This window comes from Eleginops maclovinus, chromosome 10 (assembly GCF_036324505.1).
Source record: "Eleginops maclovinus isolate JMC-PN-2008 ecotype Puerto Natales chromosome 10, JC_Emac_rtc_rv5, whole genome shotgun sequence".
Lineage (NCBI taxonomy): Eukaryota > Metazoa > Chordata > Actinopteri > Perciformes > Eleginopidae > Eleginops > Eleginops maclovinus.
The window spans coordinates 14,418,761-14,435,945 of record NC_086358.1 but is presented as its reverse complement, the minus strand read 5'-3'; the positions used below and the strand labels follow the sequence as shown (position 1 = coordinate 14,435,945).

General features: G+C 40.9%; 3 protein-coding genes across 32 annotated transcripts in view; 2 read left to right on the top strand and 1 right to left on the bottom strand.

Annotated features, from left to right (window-relative positions):
• Positions 1–105: 105 nt before the first annotated feature.
• Positions 106–3,499, top strand: g6pc1a.2 (glucose-6-phosphatase catalytic subunit 1a, tandem duplicate 2). The gene is made up of 5 exons (XM_063894065.1): positions 106–416; positions 509–618; positions 1,451–1,571; positions 1,869–1,984; positions 2,528–3,499. The coding sequence occupies exons 1-5, from the start codon at positions 187–189 to the stop codon at positions 3,028–3,030; spliced, it is 1,080 nt and encodes a 359-aa protein (XP_063750135.1). The 5' UTR covers positions 106–186; the 3' UTR covers positions 3,031–3,499.
• A 4,907-nt stretch (positions 3,500–8,406) lies between these two features.
• Positions 8,407–13,003, top strand: LOC134870851 (zinc finger protein ZFP2-like). The gene is made up of 3 exons (XM_063893329.1): positions 8,407–8,624; positions 9,158–9,349; positions 9,472–13,003. The coding sequence occupies exons 1-3, from the start codon at positions 8,537–8,539 to the stop codon at positions 11,058–11,060; spliced, it is 1,869 nt and encodes a 622-aa protein (XP_063749399.1). The 5' UTR covers positions 8,407–8,536; the 3' UTR covers positions 11,061–13,003.
• The window catches only part of ank3b (ankyrin 3b), a 142,345-nt gene continuing 137,207 nt past the window's right edge, over positions 12,048–17,185 (bottom strand). For 27 of the 30 annotated variants that reach the window (XM_063893314.1, XM_063893311.1, XM_063893302.1 and 24 more), the window contains 4 exons: positions 16,032–16,115; positions 15,314–15,556; positions 13,958–14,029; positions 12,048–13,481 (listed from right to left, as the gene is read on the bottom strand). In XM_063893314.1, the coding sequence (XP_063749384.1) occupies positions 13,982–14,029; positions 15,314–15,556; positions 16,032–16,115 (375 nt within the window). In that variant the 3' untranslated portion in view covers positions 12,048–13,481; positions 13,958–13,981. The remainder of the gene's footprint in view (positions 13,482–13,957; positions 14,030–15,313; positions 15,557–16,031; positions 16,116–17,185) is intronic. The other 3 variants (XM_063893296.1, XM_063893297.1, XM_063893298.1) reach the window with 2 other exon arrangements.

Below are 17,185 nucleotides of genomic sequence, written 5' to 3'. Positions count from 1 at the left end.
AAACTCTCCTGTCTCCCGGTGTTTTATTACACATGTGCAAGGTCCAAAGATCAGTGTGAGCATGCGTTAAGGCGGTGGGTCCCTCAGTATAAAACCTACCAGCTGTGTTGCTGATAGTAACAGTCTTGTATTTGTCATTCACGCAGCACCAGACTGAGATTTCTCTCCCTGTCTCTTGAGGCAAAGATGAACGCCTTAATGGACACCATGTCGGGTTTTGGGGTGAGCACCACCCACTACCTGCAGACAAACTATAAGGATGCCCAGGGTTTGTTTCTCTGGGTCTCCTGGGCGGCAGACCTGAGGAACACCTTCTTCATCTTCTTCCCTCTTTGGTTCCACCTGCGTTCACCAGTGGCTATCAAGCTCATATGGGTGGCTGTGATCGGAGACTGGCTTAATTTGGTGTTCAAATGGTGAGTCAAGTAAATCTTTGAATGAGAAGTTTTTCAACTGGCCAGAAGATGTTTTTAGATCATGATGGAGTGCATTATGTTGTCTTCCTCAGGATTCTGTTTGGTGAAAGGCCTTACTGGTGGGTCCATGAGGCGGCTTATTATGCAAACACAGTTCGTCCTCACATCGAGCAGTACCCTATGACCTGCGAGACCGGGCCAGGTGAGAAATATCCCTACTCGGCTGCTGTTACCCCACACTCCTCAGACTCTCCTGGAATATTATCGTAAATTGCATTGCAAAACCTGCATCAACATCTGCACCCAGGGACAGTAGGTTTTATGGGTAAAACCTACTGTCCCTGGGTGCAATATACTGTAGGCTGCAGATTTTGATGCAGGACCTCAAGGTATTTTATTATAGCAGGACCCATCTTGTCATTCATTCAAATTGTGCTTCATGGTGCAGTTGATTTAATTACCCTGAACCAATTAAAACACAGTGTGGGCTTATGACTATTGGGCAGATAACAGCTTTGTTCTGTTCTAATCTTATAATAATGCTCAGGTATTGTCTTTTACCAAGATTTAATCAAACCTTTTACTTAAGATCAAACAACCTTTGAATATCTGACTATTTTCTGGTAAAGTCATTCAAAAGTAAAAATACAAAGCACTATCATCAAACAACTTAAAATGTCCATAATATAAATAAAATGTAAAAAAAAAATCTATAATTTTGTTGTCACATTTTGAGAAATAATTGAACATCTTTTGTTCATCTGAACAGTTAAGAGGTGAATTTAACATGTACATGGTATGTAATTTATAAGCCTTAGCTATGCTCAAAAAAGCTCCAACCTTAGGTAAAAAAGAACTATAAAATAGCAATGAAAATGTAATGAATAATTACTCTTACTCTTACTGCTGTCTTTAATCGTGTTCCTTATTTTCTTGTATCTATTCATTCTCTTTGAACCAACAACACATGCTGAATGAACAATACAGTTGAGTGAATCAGCCCCTGATATCTCCCCTCTGTCTCTGTTACCCAGGCAGCCCTTCAGGCCACGCTATGGGAGCTGCAGGAGTCTACTACACCCTTGTGACCTCCATCCTCGCCATAATGACCACCAAGAAGAAATTTGGATTCAAGAAAACCACCAACAAAGATTGGTGAGTCAGAGAAATTCATATTGTACACATCCATGTCTGTGTTGTTAACCAAGTTCTTCCACCCTGAGCTTATCATTGTGGACACACTATCTGTCCTGAGCCGTGGTTGATCATTGACTCCTGAGAACTATTGGTTAGAGGGGGGAGATTATATGTGGGTTGTTTTGACGTACAGGCTGAAATTGAGTTAATTGTTATATTGCTTTTAGTGATTTAATTGCTTTGAAAAGTTAAGGGAAGGCTGACTCAATCTCAATTGCTGATTAAAAAAAAAAAAATGAAATGTATTTTTGACAGGTATCTGAAGGTTGCTTTGTGGACAGTGTTTTGGGGCGTCCAGGTGTGTGTCTGCCTCTCAAGGGTCTTCATCGCCGCCCACTTCCCACACCAGGTCGTAGCTGGTGTAATCACAGGTCAGTGTGGAAATACGATTCCCTTGTAGGGATGAATATTGTTAAAACAATATATTTATAATACCAATACCAATACAAGTACGGATACCAAAAGAGTTTTCTCTAACTCATTTGATACCCATCATTGAAGGGAGCATTAGGTTTTGTAAAAAGTATCAAACTTATACATATATTTCATTTTTAACATGCTCAACTTTACTTAACCACAGACAGGGTTGTAGCTGATGCGGTTGTGGGCCAATCACACTTTGCATCTAATCAAAAAACGCCTGCGCTGATTGGTTGAGAGAAAGAAAAGAACAATTAGTAGATATTCTTTCCCTAGATCTAGATACAAAAACAATTGAATGCAGGTATTGTTTGACTAGTTTTGTTATTTTGTATTATGTTATTTCAATCATTTCATTAGAGGTATCAAATACCGATGTTTTATTATATTAACTGTATTGATTACCTATACCTTGTGCTAAGGATTACTTATATCTTAGCAGAATTCTGTACTTCATAACTCCCATTTAACCTGGACATTCCATTGTTTTCTAGGTATTATCGTGGCTGAAGCCTTCAACAGAACTCAGTTGATCTACAGCGCCAGCATGAAGAAATACTTCTACACGACTCTCTTCTTGACTTCCTTCGCTGTTGGTTTCTACCTGCTGCTTAAAGCTGTGGGAGTGGACCTGCTCTGGACCCTTGAGAAGGCTCAGAAGTGGTGTGTGAAGCCTGAGTGGGTCCACATGGATTCTACACCCTTCGCCAGCCTGCTGCGTAACATGGGCACGCTTTTCGGCCTGGGCCTGGGCCTGCACTCACCCCTCTACACCGAGACCAAGAAAAGCAGCAGCTCGGTGGTCAAAGTACTGAGCGTCATCAGCACTCTGTTCCTACTGCACCTGTTTGACTCCTTTAAGCCTCCCACACACACCGCAGCTCTGTTCTACCTTCTGTCCTTCTGCAAGAGTGCCACCGTGCCTCTGGTCACAGTGAGCATCATTCCGTACTGCGTGAAGGGAGCTCTGAGCCTGCAGAACAAAAAGGGAGTTTGAGAAAAGAACTCAGATTGGACACATTAATATGTGGAGCCTATTCCGGATTGAAAAAAAAGTTCCTCAGGTGCTTGTGACTTTAAATGTCCAACTGCTTCTCAGGGAAGTGCCAATGAGATCAATGTGAATTTGTCCCTGGTGTGATTTGGACACTCTTTGTGACTATGTGAAAGCACTATCCAGGATGCTGAGTGGCACTTACGAAGACCAATTATGAGTTTAGCAAAATATGATAATTCAATTTGTTGAGTCCTGGAAAAAACATAACAATGAACACACAAGCTGCAGTTGTTATGTTTAACCTCATCTTGGAGACAATGGCCGTCACTTACCACTTTCATATGGTATTTCAACTGTATTAGTAATGTATTTTAAATGTTATAGAAAGTATTTTTGAAACTGTTTTAAATATTTTTAATAAAAAATATATTGAAAATGTATTAAATCACGTGGCTTATATTTGACTTTATCATGAGTATTCATCCATTATTTACCACCATTAATTGACCCAGTCCCACAAAGCTTAGCCTCCACTCCCCAGTGGTGAAAGTGAATATATAACATTACTAACACTGAATAATGAGGTTTACTCAGGTAACAGAACATATAAATCATTAGTCTAATAAACTAAAGTATCAAAAGTAAAATTACTTTTTTACATTGAAATGACCCTTCTCACAGTATTAGTCTTTATTTTAATTATTACCACTATTAGCTAGTGACTTTACCTATAATTTCAAATCCTCTCCTATTTCTTATTTATATTTTGTTTTATTTATCTGAATCTGCAAAGTAACAAGTAACTAAAGCTGTCAAATCCTTTTAATAGGAACAATAATGAACAGTAAATACAAATACTCAAGAAAATTACAAATACCTTAAAATGGTACTGTATTACAGTACATGCTTAAATGGAGCCCCTCCTCACTTCTGTCTTTACAAATGTTAACATTAAAAAGCCAAAAAATCCACCCCTAAAAAAACAAAGAATCACTTTATCTCCATCTCAGTGACCCCCAAATGATTTCCTTTCTTGCTGACGGACACATTTCGTTCCAATTGCAACATTTTCAGATTTATTTAGAAAACCTAAATGAATAACTCATGGCCTCCTTATAAAAATCTAATTTTTGAGGACGTAGAACTTCTTTTAAAGATAAACATACCATTTTGGCACAGACAGAGTGTGACATACAGCGGGTAAAATAAGTATTGAACACGTCACAATTTTTCTCAGTAAATATATTTCTAAAGGTGCTATTGACATGAAATTATCATCAGATGTCGGTAACAACCCATGCAATCCACACATGCAAATAAATCAAACCACAGATGTCCATAAATTAAGTAATGTGTATTAAAATGGAATGACACAGAGAAAAAGTATTGAACACGCTTACTGAAATGTATTTAATACTTCATACCGAAGCCTTTGTTGGTAATGACAGCTTCAAGACGCCTCCTGTTTGGAGAAACTACTCGCATGCATTGCTCAGGTGTGATTTTTGGCCCATTCTTCCACACAAACAGTCTTCAAGTCTTGAAGGTTCTGTGGGCCTCTTCTATGAACTCTGATCTTTAGTTCTTTCCATAGATTTTCTATTGGATTCAAGTCAGGTGATTGGCTGGGCCATTCTAGCAGCTTTATTTCCTTTCTCTGAAACCAATTGAGAGGTTTAGAAATCCTCCCGTAACCAATGCCATCAGTATGTTTTGTAACAAAAAGGTTGCAAAAGTTTTGAGAGAGCTGCTTTTACCCATCCTGAGATCTTTTTTGTGTGACACCTTGGTAATGAGAAACCTTTTTATAGGCCATCAGTTGGGACTGAACCAGCTGATATTAATTTGCACGGACAAGGGGCAGGATCGCTTTCTAGTTACTGATAGATTTCAGCTGGCGTCTTGGCTTTCCATGTCTTTTTGCACCTCCCTTTCTTTATGTGTTCAATACTTTTTCCCTGTGTCCTTCCATTTTAATACACATTACTTAATTTATGGACATCTATGGTTAGATTTCTTTGCATGTGTGGATTGCATGGGTTGTTACCGACATCTGATGAATTGATTGAATTTCATGTCAATAGCACCTTTAGAAATATATTTACTGAGAAGAATTGTGACGTGTTCAATACTTATTTTACCCGCTGTAAATCATTGACTCAGCACCAAAGCCCTGGCCTTTAGCCTGACATGCTGCGATGACATAGACACGCACGTCATGCGACTGTCTAAGGCTGACATTGCAAAATGAACATTCAATATTTGTCTGTTTGTGTCTTTCTGAATAGCCACATAACACCCGATGAATAATGAACACTGTGCAAGAGTGTGTCACTACTGCTGTTTTTCAACACTTTATTACAATCATTTTTTCCTTAAATATTAAAAAGGCCCCACCATCTTCAAGGTTTCAAGGTTTCAAGGTTTCAAGGTTTTATTTGTCATATGCACAGCAGATACAGCGTATATGTTGGCAATGAAAATCTTATGTCGCGTGCTCCTCCAACAACTCAACATACATGGTGCAAAAGATAAATAAAATAGTGAAAAAGAGAGAAGAATATTTACAATATTAACAATACAGATTTGAGGATGTGAAATATATACATATGTGGAATACATTGAAAGTATTTAAATACTTTACACTGTTGAATGAGGAGGTATGGACAGATGCATATATTATGTATAACAGATGTGTATGGCAGATATGTATAATATATAGATATGTGTACTATAAACAGATATGTATGGCAGATGTGTATAATATATATGTATGTGTGTACTATAAACAGATGTGAGTAGACATTCACACAGCTCAGGAGTTCAGTAGTCTTATAGCCTGTGGTATAAAACTGTCTCTGAGTCTGGTGGTCTTGGTCCGGATGCTGCGGTACCGTCTGCCAGACGGCAGCAGACAGAACAGATTGTTGCTGGGGTGATGGGGGTCCTTTAATATCCTACCGGCCTTCTTCCTACACCGCTGGGTGTAGAGGTCCTCCATGGATGGCAACTCCGTCCTGGTGATGTGCTGAGCAGTTTTCACCACCCTCTGTAGAGTCTTACGGTTGAGGGCGGTGCAACTGCCATACCAGGCGGTGATGCAGCCAGTCAGGATACTCTCGATGGTGCACCTGTAGAAGTTGCAGAGTATCCTGGAGTCCATGTTGAACTTCCGCAGCCTGCGGAGGAAGAAGAGTCGCTGTCGAGCCGTCTTGGATATGACCCTGGTGTGATGTGTCCATGTCAGGTCCTCACTGATGTTAACCCCGAGGAACCTGAAGCTGCTGACTCTCTCCACAGGAGTCCCGTCGATGGTGATGGGTGTGTGTGCTTCTCTCTGCCTCTTCCTGTAGTCCACAATCAGCTCCTTTGTTTTGCTGACGTTGAGATGGAGGTTGTTGTCCTGGCACCAAGATGTCAGGGCTCTGACCTCCTCTCTTGATGATGGTGTTGGAGCTGTGTGTGGCCACGCAGTCGTGCGTGAACAGGGAGTAGAGGAGAGGGCTGAGCACACAACCCTGAGGGGCTCCGGTGTTGAGGGTCAAGGTGGAGGATGTGATGTTCCCCATCCGCACTGCCTGGGATCTGCCCGTCAGGAAGCTCATGATCCAGTCACAGAGGGCGCTGTTGAGCCCAAGGTCCCTGAGCTTAATGATGAGCTTGGAGGGCACAATGGTGTTGAATGCTGAACTGTAGTCAATGAACAGCATTCTCACATAAGTGTTCCTCTGGTCCAGGTGGGAGAGGGCAGTGTGGAGGGTGAGGGAGATGGCATCATCCGTGGACCTGTTTGCTCTGTAGGCAAACTGCAGGGGGTCCAGTGAGTCAGGGAGGGAGGAGGTGATAAAAGTTTTGACTAACCGCTCAAAGCACTTCATGATGATGGAGGTGAGTGCAACTGGGCGGTAGTCATTGAGGCAGATGGGTTTTGTCTTTTTGGGGACAGGGACAATGATGGACTCTTTAAAGCATGTGGGGACTACAGACTGGAGCAGTGACCTATTGAAAATGTCTGTGAACACATCTGCCAGCTGAACTGCACACACCTTGAGAGCACGGCCAGGGATGCCATCAGGTCCTGGAGCCCTGTGTGCGTTGATCCTTTTCAGAGATCTACACACATCTGCACTGGTTAAAACCAGTGAGCAGGGATCCTGGGCCTTTGGTGCCTCCACAGCCGGGGGCTTCTCAAAGCGTGCATAAAATGTGTTCAGTTCATCTGGGAGAGATGCAGACACTTCCTCAGCACCACTCGTTGTCCTTTTGTAGTCTGTTATTGTTTTTAGTCCAGACCACATATTTCTGGCGTTGGAGCCCTTGTAGTTCGACTCCACCTTGTCCCTGTATTGTCTTTTCGCACTGCTAATAGCTCTCCGGAGTGCATACCTGGAATTCCTGTACTCATCCAAATCACCGCCGCTGTGCGCGATGGCCCGTGCTTTAAGTTTAGCTCGGACCTCGCCGTTTATCCAGGGCTTCTCATTTGGGAATGTCCGTATAGTAATCCGCGGCACGACGTCATCGATGCATTTGCCGATGTAGCAAATGACCGCGTCAGTGTGTGTGTTTATATCGTCCTCCTCAAACACACACCACTCCGTGATGCCAAAGCAGTGGCGGAGAGCAGAGTCAGACTGCTCGGACCAACGCTGCACTGTCCTTGTCACAGGTCGGTCCCTCTTCAGTCTCTGCCGGTAAACAGGGAGCAGAAGAAGAGATATGTGGTCTGACTTGCCGAAGGGGGGGCGGGGGAGGGCTTTATATCCATGCCGGAAAGGAGTGTAAACATGGTCCAGTGTATTTCCACCGCGCGTGGGGCAGCTGACGTGCTGATAGTATTTCGGCAGGACTTTCTTCATGTTGGCTCTGTTAAAATCCCCGGCCACAATAAATGCGGCCTCTGGCCGAGAAGTCTCTGTCCTGTCGATCTATCCCTAACATGGTGTGTTAAGCCTTTTTTGTTGTAGTTTTGCGTCTCTTTGTAGCTTGGAGTTGTCCTTTGGGCCCTTGAGCCAGTTTCCACTATGCCTGTTCGGTAATCCTTTCAGGATCAGGGTCAAGATTTTAAAAAATAGGTTACATACATGCGTGGCTCACAAACAGTTATTGGCTCAAAACCAACAACATACATTATTCTAACAATGTCCATCTACATAATGAGTACTTGTACTTTAAAGTTGATGCTAAAAATGTTTTACTTTTGTATTAGTAGAATTAGATTTTTGTGGGTGTTTTGTAGTGGTAATGCTACATTAATTTAAATAAAATATATTTTATTTCACCGCATCGTTGACACGGTGTATTGTAATGCGATTTCTGAACAGAGGGCGGCGGTGTTTCACCATCCAGCTTTAGATTTACAATGCAGAGGAAGAACACGACCTTACCGGAAGCACTAAGCCTGCTCCCCAGTGTTTTGTGATGTTGATAAAAGTGTGTCTACGGGTGCTGTTGGAGCAAAAGTAAAATGAACTGATGTTAAAAAAAGTATTTTAGAGAATCCATAATGTCTAACCTGCAGGCGGTGAGGGAGCTGCTGGCTGAGAGGCTGGCGGCGGCTGCGGAGGAGATCTTCAGCTCTGTGGAGACAGCAGGCATGTAAACACACATTCAACACATACGCTTTATTAACCACCAATCAACTAATAATTATGAAATAAAAATGTTATCTTGTTATCTCCCAAAGGCAAAGTAACGTAATACACGACTGAAAGTAAAAGTGCTGCATTAAAAAGTTGCCTACGGAAGTATTAAAGTATACCCCAAAATTGGTGCTTTGCTTGAGGTTGCCAATGTTTTTCTACTTTTTACTTCTACTTCAATTCATATTGGATACCAGGATTGTACTAAATACACATTATTTGATACCAAACGTTATTTTGCCCTTCCTCTTGATTAAAAAAAGGTATTATTTTAGATGTATATATCAGCAGTAAGATAAACAGTAAATCCACAGAAGATCTTCACCATGAACAATATTGCACATTTGAATTGATATCCTGTAGATATAAACTGGACTGGAAAACAACCTTCTATGAACCATATATGGGGAGCAAGGATCAGCTGAATTATTCTGTCGTTTTTTTTATTTTTGAAGCTATTTTTTTTCTTTCCTCCCTTTCTCCAGACATGCCCTCTGAACAGCAGAGAGCAGCTGTGCACAAGCGGCTGTCAGCGGTTGCAGACGAGATCTTTAGGATCCTGGAGGGCATGATGGGAGAGTATGAGGCAGAAGTGTCCAATTCCCACCAGAAGAGCCCAAGCCAATGCCAACTGCCCGACGGCATGTTAAAGACCGAGACAAATGTATCCAGTACAGGTACATTTAATTTACATTAAATAATGTTCAAACCCGAATAATAATCTATTATTTGTCATATCATGTGTGTTTTTATGCAGTTTGCAATATAACCAAGCTGATCTCTCTCATCTTCCCATCAGAGACATTGACGCTCCGAGGGTCGAACACCGAAAATAATGTTTCTTCTGAGCAGCAGAAGTCTGAGCAGAGCAAGACATCCAGTCTGGTCCAGAAATCATTACATTTAAAGTTTAAACAAGCTTCTACAGAGACAGACTGTGATGTAAACCACATTGGACTCTCACGTAACCATCAAGCACAGAGAGAAGCAAAGGGAACCTCAACTATGATGGAAACGGAGACACTGCCACATAGTGACCCCAAGGTTCTATCAACGAGCAATTCTGAAACTCCAAGTGAAGATAACAACAGTGAGATAAATGAAAAACATCTCAAATCATTTCAGAGACATAGTCAGGGCGAGGATTGTTGCCAAATGTGTGGAAGGTCTTTCCTCAATGGGGTCTTTCGAAAGAAAATAACAAAACATAAAAGGAACAATTCTTCAACTACCAGGAGCCCAACTGCAGGACAGAGCTGTTGCAGAGTGTGTGGAAAGTTTTTCCACTACAAACGTTCTTTTCTGAAACACGTAGTTACGCACAAACAGAGCTCCGATCTTTGTGGAGCCTGTGGGAAACATCTGGATTCCGACGAGAGCCTGGAGGTGCATTTACAAACGCACAAAGAAGAAAACATCTGCAGGGATACAGAGGAGAAACAGTCAGAGGCAGAGGGCTCTGACACTGGGAATAAAGAGGACAGTGATGAAGAGTGGAAGGACAGTGAGGAAAGTGATAGTGAGGATGGAGACAGCGAGAAGGAAGAGATCAAAGACCAACCTTGTTTACGAAAGTCAAAAAGAACTAAAAATAATGATTACAAGAATTTATCTCAATCAAAATACCTCTGTAAAGTATGTGGCAAATCTTTCTCCTACAGAGCCTCGTTTTTTAGGCATGTGCTAGAAGACGAGGAGGATACAGATGTTTGTGGCGTATGCGGGGTACGTTTTGAGTCCGAGGAAAGCCTGAGGATTCACTTGCAAACCTACATCCGGACGGATGATTGTGAAGTCTGTGGGAAACACTTTGATGGCCACAAACAACTGGAGATGCACATGAGGACCCACACGGGAGAGAAACCATACATCTGCACAGTGTGTGGCAAGGCATTCGCTCAAAACGGGAACCTAATGGGACACATGAGAGTCCACACGGGGGAGAAACCGTACGTGTGCAGCGTGTGCGGGCAGAGCTTCAGCTTTAAAGAGTACATGATGGCTCACATGAGGATCCACACAGGGGAGAAACCCTTCCTCTGCAGCATCTGTGGGAAAGGATTCAGGCAGAGGGGGACTCTGAAAACACACACGATGATCCACACAGGAGAGTCCTCGCACCAATGCAGCGTGTGTGACAAGAAGTTCTACAAAAGCGGAGCACTAAAGATCCACATGAGGTCGCACACCGGAGAGAAACCGTATCTGTGCAACGTCTGTGGGAAAAGCTTCACGGCCAGCGGCTCGCTGACCAAACACATGGGTGTCCACGAGGGGGAGCGAGCGCACAGCTGCAGCGTCTGCGGGAAAGGATTCGCGAGGAAGGAGGATCTGAAAAAACATGTTCAGACTCACCAAGAGGAATCCACCGTGCTGACAAGTCTTTAATGTTTGTTAAAGGACAAGTTCAACATTAATAATAAGCTAATTCACTTTCTTTTCAAAAGTGAGATGAGCAAATCTATACCAAGACCTGAATTCTGTCATTTTCCAAATGTTGAAGTGCAAGGAGTTGCATTTTCTCTCTTTTGTGATGGTAAATATTTGATTTTGGTCTGTTCATAAGAAACAGACTTAGCTTTCATAGATATATTTCCAATACCATCTGTATGTCATAGTATAATGACTTAGCAAAAGAATTATATTGAAAAGATTATGTTTTTTAAATGTATTTAAAAAGCTTGTAAATGGAAAAATGTTACCTTAAATTATGTGTTTTGAATTTGGTGCCACAGTACACTGTTTTGAATGAGCAAAAAGTGCAGGGAATCTGTTTCTGATTACTCTTTACATTGCCTTTTCAATGCAGTCTCAAGATACTCTCAAACTATTGTCGAAAATATGCAAAAAAACAACTAGTATAGTTTATCAAAATCTTTAAAAACAACAACAACATAGTATAGGATATAACATGTATTTATTATAACTTCTGAACCTTTTCAGAACCAGCTGACCAGCTGAAAATAATAATAATCTTAAACTACCCAACAATAAGTCAATTGACAGAATTTTGCTTTTGGTTGGACAAAACAAACATTGTGAAGGTGTCAATATTCACTCTGGGAAATTGTGATGGCATTTCTTACTGTTTTTTTACGAACCAAGCAATGCTGCTTTTACATTAATGTAATAGTAATAAAAAAACATTTAAGAGTAACGGGGGATTCTGAGTATTTTACAGTGTAGTTCTCATACTATTACTCATGTAAGGATCAAAATACTTACTTCACCACTACCAGCGATGAATCCAACGCCCCTCACACGAGAAAGGCTTTTTATTGTGAAGCTGCTCGACGGCTCCTCCTTTAGCTCTTGACGGCTTCACATTTGTTAAAGTTTAAGTGTGTCTTGATACAAAAAAAGATCACACAAAGATCAGTTTAAACACAATTTATTTTTCTGCTTAAATAATTACTTTGATCATCCAGTGTAGGCTATGTTGGTTCGTCATACATGTTGGTACCAGATTTATCATCAGCAAAGGATGCTTAAGGTGGTTTCGTATGAAAAAAGACATACAGAGAGAAGAAATTAAATTTCACATGAACTGTATATCAGATTTCTAACCATGTGGGATTTAGCCATTAATACAAATTGGATAATGGGGCTAAAAATGACGTTCTGTGTTCTCATGTAAATACAACCTGTTAAATAAAGATAAAAGTCATCAACCGTCAAAATAAAAGTCCCCTTTTTAAAATCACAGCAGACCTAAAAGCTTAAACGTACACGGCTAGTGTGCATGATGGGCTTACATATAGACATTTGTATTTGATGTTTCACACACACAGGGCCGCTAGCAGTTAGGAGGAAACACAACGAGATGCTCTGCAGGTTACACTGGGGGACGACGTCAGCACCTCACTGTGCGTCTGCTTTCATGTTCGTAAAAAACTAAATAAAAACAGTTATAGATGACACATGGTTGGGTTATTATGAGTGCTATCAAAGACAGAAGTACCATCTCTCTAATTGTATTACAGTGTATTTGAATTAGGAGGAAAATGAAAGGAAAGCGTTTAAAATAAGGTGACGTCACATGCAGCAAAATATTATTTCTCTGAAGACAAATAATGTTCCACATGAAGTACGTGTTGGCTTTTAAAGAAACGTCCTTTGTTTAAAATCAAGCAGTTATTATTTTTTCTTCCATTCCTTTCTCATTTACATACAGATTATTTTTTTTCTTAGTTAATTCATTTGGGACGAGCATGGCAGGTCGCACTCAAGGCTGCTCAAACAGTGTCGACCTCAATACAAATGCACCGACTCGGCAAAGCTTCAACTCAAATCAGTGCATAAACAATCTGTGAAGCTACTGATTTCTATTTTTTTTTTTCATTTTATACAGTGTCATTTATATACAACAAAAATCACCCATGTACTATTATATTTCATTTTTAAAAAAAGAACCACATGGTACACCCCAATACTGCGGGTCCAGGAGGAAAAAGTAGACCATATAAGGCGAGTGTCTGGGAGAGAAAGTGAATCGTAGGCCTTCCTCATCTGTCAGCGATTAGTTTTCCTTGTTTGTGCCATCTTTGGTCACACGCCTTCCATATGTTAAAGATAATGTAAGAAAGCTCCAGCTCACGTCCACGTGTGTCCCTCCCGTGTTGTTTCCAACAGTGAGTGAGTTGTGGTGACATGCTCATGCGAAATCAAAGAAAAGTTTAGCTTGTTGTCTTGCTGAAAACCATGCGTTGTAAGTGAGTGCTTCAGACACGTTTTTGGCCGAATGACGAGGCTTCCATTCTGGTCTTTCCTCCCAGGGCGTGTTTAGTGTCGCAGATGGACATCATGGACCTGGAGGGAGACAAATTAGAAATATACATTCAAATCTGAGGCTCTACTGTAGTCAGCCCCAGATGTAATACGATCTGTTAATGAGCTCATAATCTGCACTCGTTTATTAGGTATTTGGGGGGATTTAATTGGATCAATCATTCATTGATTTCCCAAACAGAAATGTAATAAAATAGCTACTTCCTGTTTCTCAAATTTGCTGCTCCTGTTTTTTTATAATTATAAATGATGTATATTTGTTTTAAAAAACAGCAATTTGAACTATAGATTCAATCCAATTTTCTATTTCCTGGACATTTTAAACTCTAAATATTAAAACAATTAATGTCAAGCAGTAATGAAAATGATAGCCAGTATTCTTTTCTTTCAAATTTTTCTAACTGTTTTTTTTTCAGCTTGTAAAAAAACATGTTGAACATTTGCAGATTGCAGATTAGATTGTTTTAAGAGACGGATATTTATTATGATTTTCTTACCTGGTTAGGTTGAGTGCTCTACTGTTATGACTGACTCTTCTTCCCTTGTTTCTTATTGGCACTGTCTCCAGGCTTGGCGAGGGGAGAAATCATTGAGGTTTGTCAGAAGAGAGAAAAACAATGACACTTAAGTTAGGGTTGTGCTCCGACAGAACAGCACGTGTGTTAGTGAGGCTGTACTACTGCGGAGGAGATCACAGGAAGCATGCTGCGAGAGAGACGGGGTTAAGGAGAGAGAAGGATGTTAGTATTACTACTTCCAAATCACACGTGCATCTGAACATCTCAAAACAGGATTTGAATTCATTTCTCTATGGTAGTTGAAACATGTAATATTAGTATTTCTCAAACCGCAGCAACCTGACATGGCTGTAGTTGGTAATTAAACACTACTGACACACTGCAGTACAGAGGAACACACACACTGCCCGATCGCATGTATACAGGCTGCTGCTACTCTATGACACAGCACTCAACACACGGCTCAGTTTAATGCTGGGATCAGGCTTCAAAACAGGAGCCTGAGTCTGGAGGGGCACGACTTATCACATATTCTTTGGGGGAGTTTAATAATGTTCATAACCTGTCTTTGATTTATTAAAAGATGTTCCATCCACTATTGCAATGTGAATATTAAGAGTTATTTCCAGGACATAATCAGCAGGTGGCATTTCTCCGGTCAGATGACATTAAAACCACTGAAGAAACAGCGCTCAACCTGATGATGTCCTGAAGAGAACGCCAGTCGAACCAAACCAAATGAAAATGATGTTGGAAAACTCAAGGGAAAGGATATGTGGCATTTTGAGTTTTCCTTACAATGGTCACAATTTGCTGTTATTAATAGACCATTTTCTCTTTTATAACATACACATGTTGTTTAGAGTGCTACAAAATACCTATCCTCTTTTCCAGCATAAAAACAACTGGATGAAACAGATGTATTTTTGATCTCGGAAGTCTATCTGTGGGCTTAGCTCGAAGGACTTGAGCAATGAACGGTTAGAGTTCAAGGTTTTGTCTGAAGTTCAGGTGCCATCATCTTCTAATTTGATGTGGTGGCAATAAGAAAAAAAACCTGATGTGTAAATGGATCAAGAGAAGGTGTTAGCTTATAGCCCCTTTTTATTTTTTGTAAAAACTGCTCAATTGGCTTAAATCAACTGGCCTAAGCTCGTCCTCATTTGCGGCTCTTGGCTACATCCTGGACCTTTCCCCACTCTTCTACTTCGGCTCTTGATTGTGACTGATCCTTCCCATTTCTCTGAGTGCTCACACAGTTAAAGCTTCATGCAGGTATAAGTGGGCCCGAATAGTTCAGGCGACGACGTTTGACGGTTGGTTTTTAACCCCAACCTCAGTTTTTTCTCCAGACTTCTCAGCCTTGTTGCCATGCCGGGAGCGCTTCCCCCTCTTCTTGTTCTTCCCCCCCTTGGATCCTGTAGAAGAGGCAGGATCTGCTACACCTGGGGCTACACCACCACCATCACAAGCATCACCAGCACCAGCACCAACACCAGCTCCTTCGTCTGAAATAATATCGCCTTCACTTTCCCTCCTCTCAGTGTTGTACACACGGCGCACCACCTTTCTGATCACCTGTAGGGGCAGAAGCATGTGATGGGGAGGAAAGCATTAAGTGAGTAGGCGCAATGGAAATGAGGGCGATGAGCAGTGTGTGTCTGTATTGTATGTTATTGTGTGAAAGAGGCTGTGTGTTTTCTGTTGAACTATTTCAACCCTTTTTTTCCACGTCAATCAGTTCTAGGGAAACTACGGAAGCCCCGAGAGGCAAAGCATTTTACATATCAAGTCAAAAGAGAAACTGTAATGTTAAGTAACATAGAAACACCAAATAATCCTATTGAGAAGAGATGATAGTGGTGCACAGCCTCTTGTGGCTGAACTGAGTATTACAAAAACTAAAATAAGATTTCTTTTTAGCCGATTCACAAAACCGTACATTAAAAACTGTAGATACACTAGCCTCTAAAGGCTGTAAACAAACTTCAGTTTGTACTTGTGTGTGTAAGCTGTAGATTAAAGAGGTGATGGAGGAGGATGAGATGGTTACTTTTCTGGTGACCAGATTCCCGTCTTCATCTGTGAACTGCTCCTGAGTCACAGACTCCCCAGGAATGTTTTTGGCGTCCTCTCCCTGGGATGAAGGGTTAAAGGATGAGTAAAAGGTGGATGGAAGGAGATGGGAAGGGTGGAGGTACAGGTCAGGAAAAATTATGAAAGGTAATCTTGAAGACAGTTATTCATCTGGTTATTGAGAATAAAGAGAGAACATCTGCCTGCCACAGACGATGGTTTACTCACTGTAACATTAAAGAGTAAAGATTTGAAAACTGCAGAAGTTCTCATTGTTCTGAAATAACACTTTCCTTTTAATACATTCTCAAAACACATCTATAAATAAAATCTTTGACAATGTTCATTTGCGTCACAGCCCTGATAAGAGAAAAACATGACTTATGACAATAATTAAAAAAGTGTTTAAATTCAATAAAATGTTGATACAGCAAAGTAATACTTTGGAAACCCAAGGGATGCTGGTGCATTATACAGGCTCAACATGTTAGCATGGCTCTGTAACACAAACTAACTAATCACGGCACATCTCAAACTCCAGCAGCATTAAGTGGAGAACAAGCGTTCAAACTCTGCCACGATGTCACGCATAATAAAGAAAGCCCAGGAATCACACTTTCAGCTCACTAAGGCTCCACTCACACAGAGACAGATTGCCTGAGCAGCTAACTTTAGACGATCGACCAAACAAAATGAATAGGCTTAAGTTATTATTTAAGAAGTTCTCAAATTCAAGCCTCTTTAGTGACAATATAAACTGGTGTTCTTCATCTGATCAACTGAATATCTTGGTGTTTTTGAAGTTTTGTCCTGACCTTTTTTACACCAAGCACTTGTACAATTAATCTAGAAGATATTCATCAGATCAACTTTGAATGAAAACAATTGTTAGTTGCAACCGAGAGAAATGATTAGTTTTCTTTATTAAGAGCATCAAATTGATGCTGTTATTGCTCAATCTTGAATCTGGAGTGGGCAAACATCTCAGAGGTCTTGCTCTAGGGACACATGGGCGTTGCGACCATCAAAGTTGGGTTTTAACATTTGAACAGATGTTCTGCTCTTGTGGAAATCAGCCTGATTGTACGTGCATACAGTATAACACTCTCTTTATATGAGCCAAACACGCAG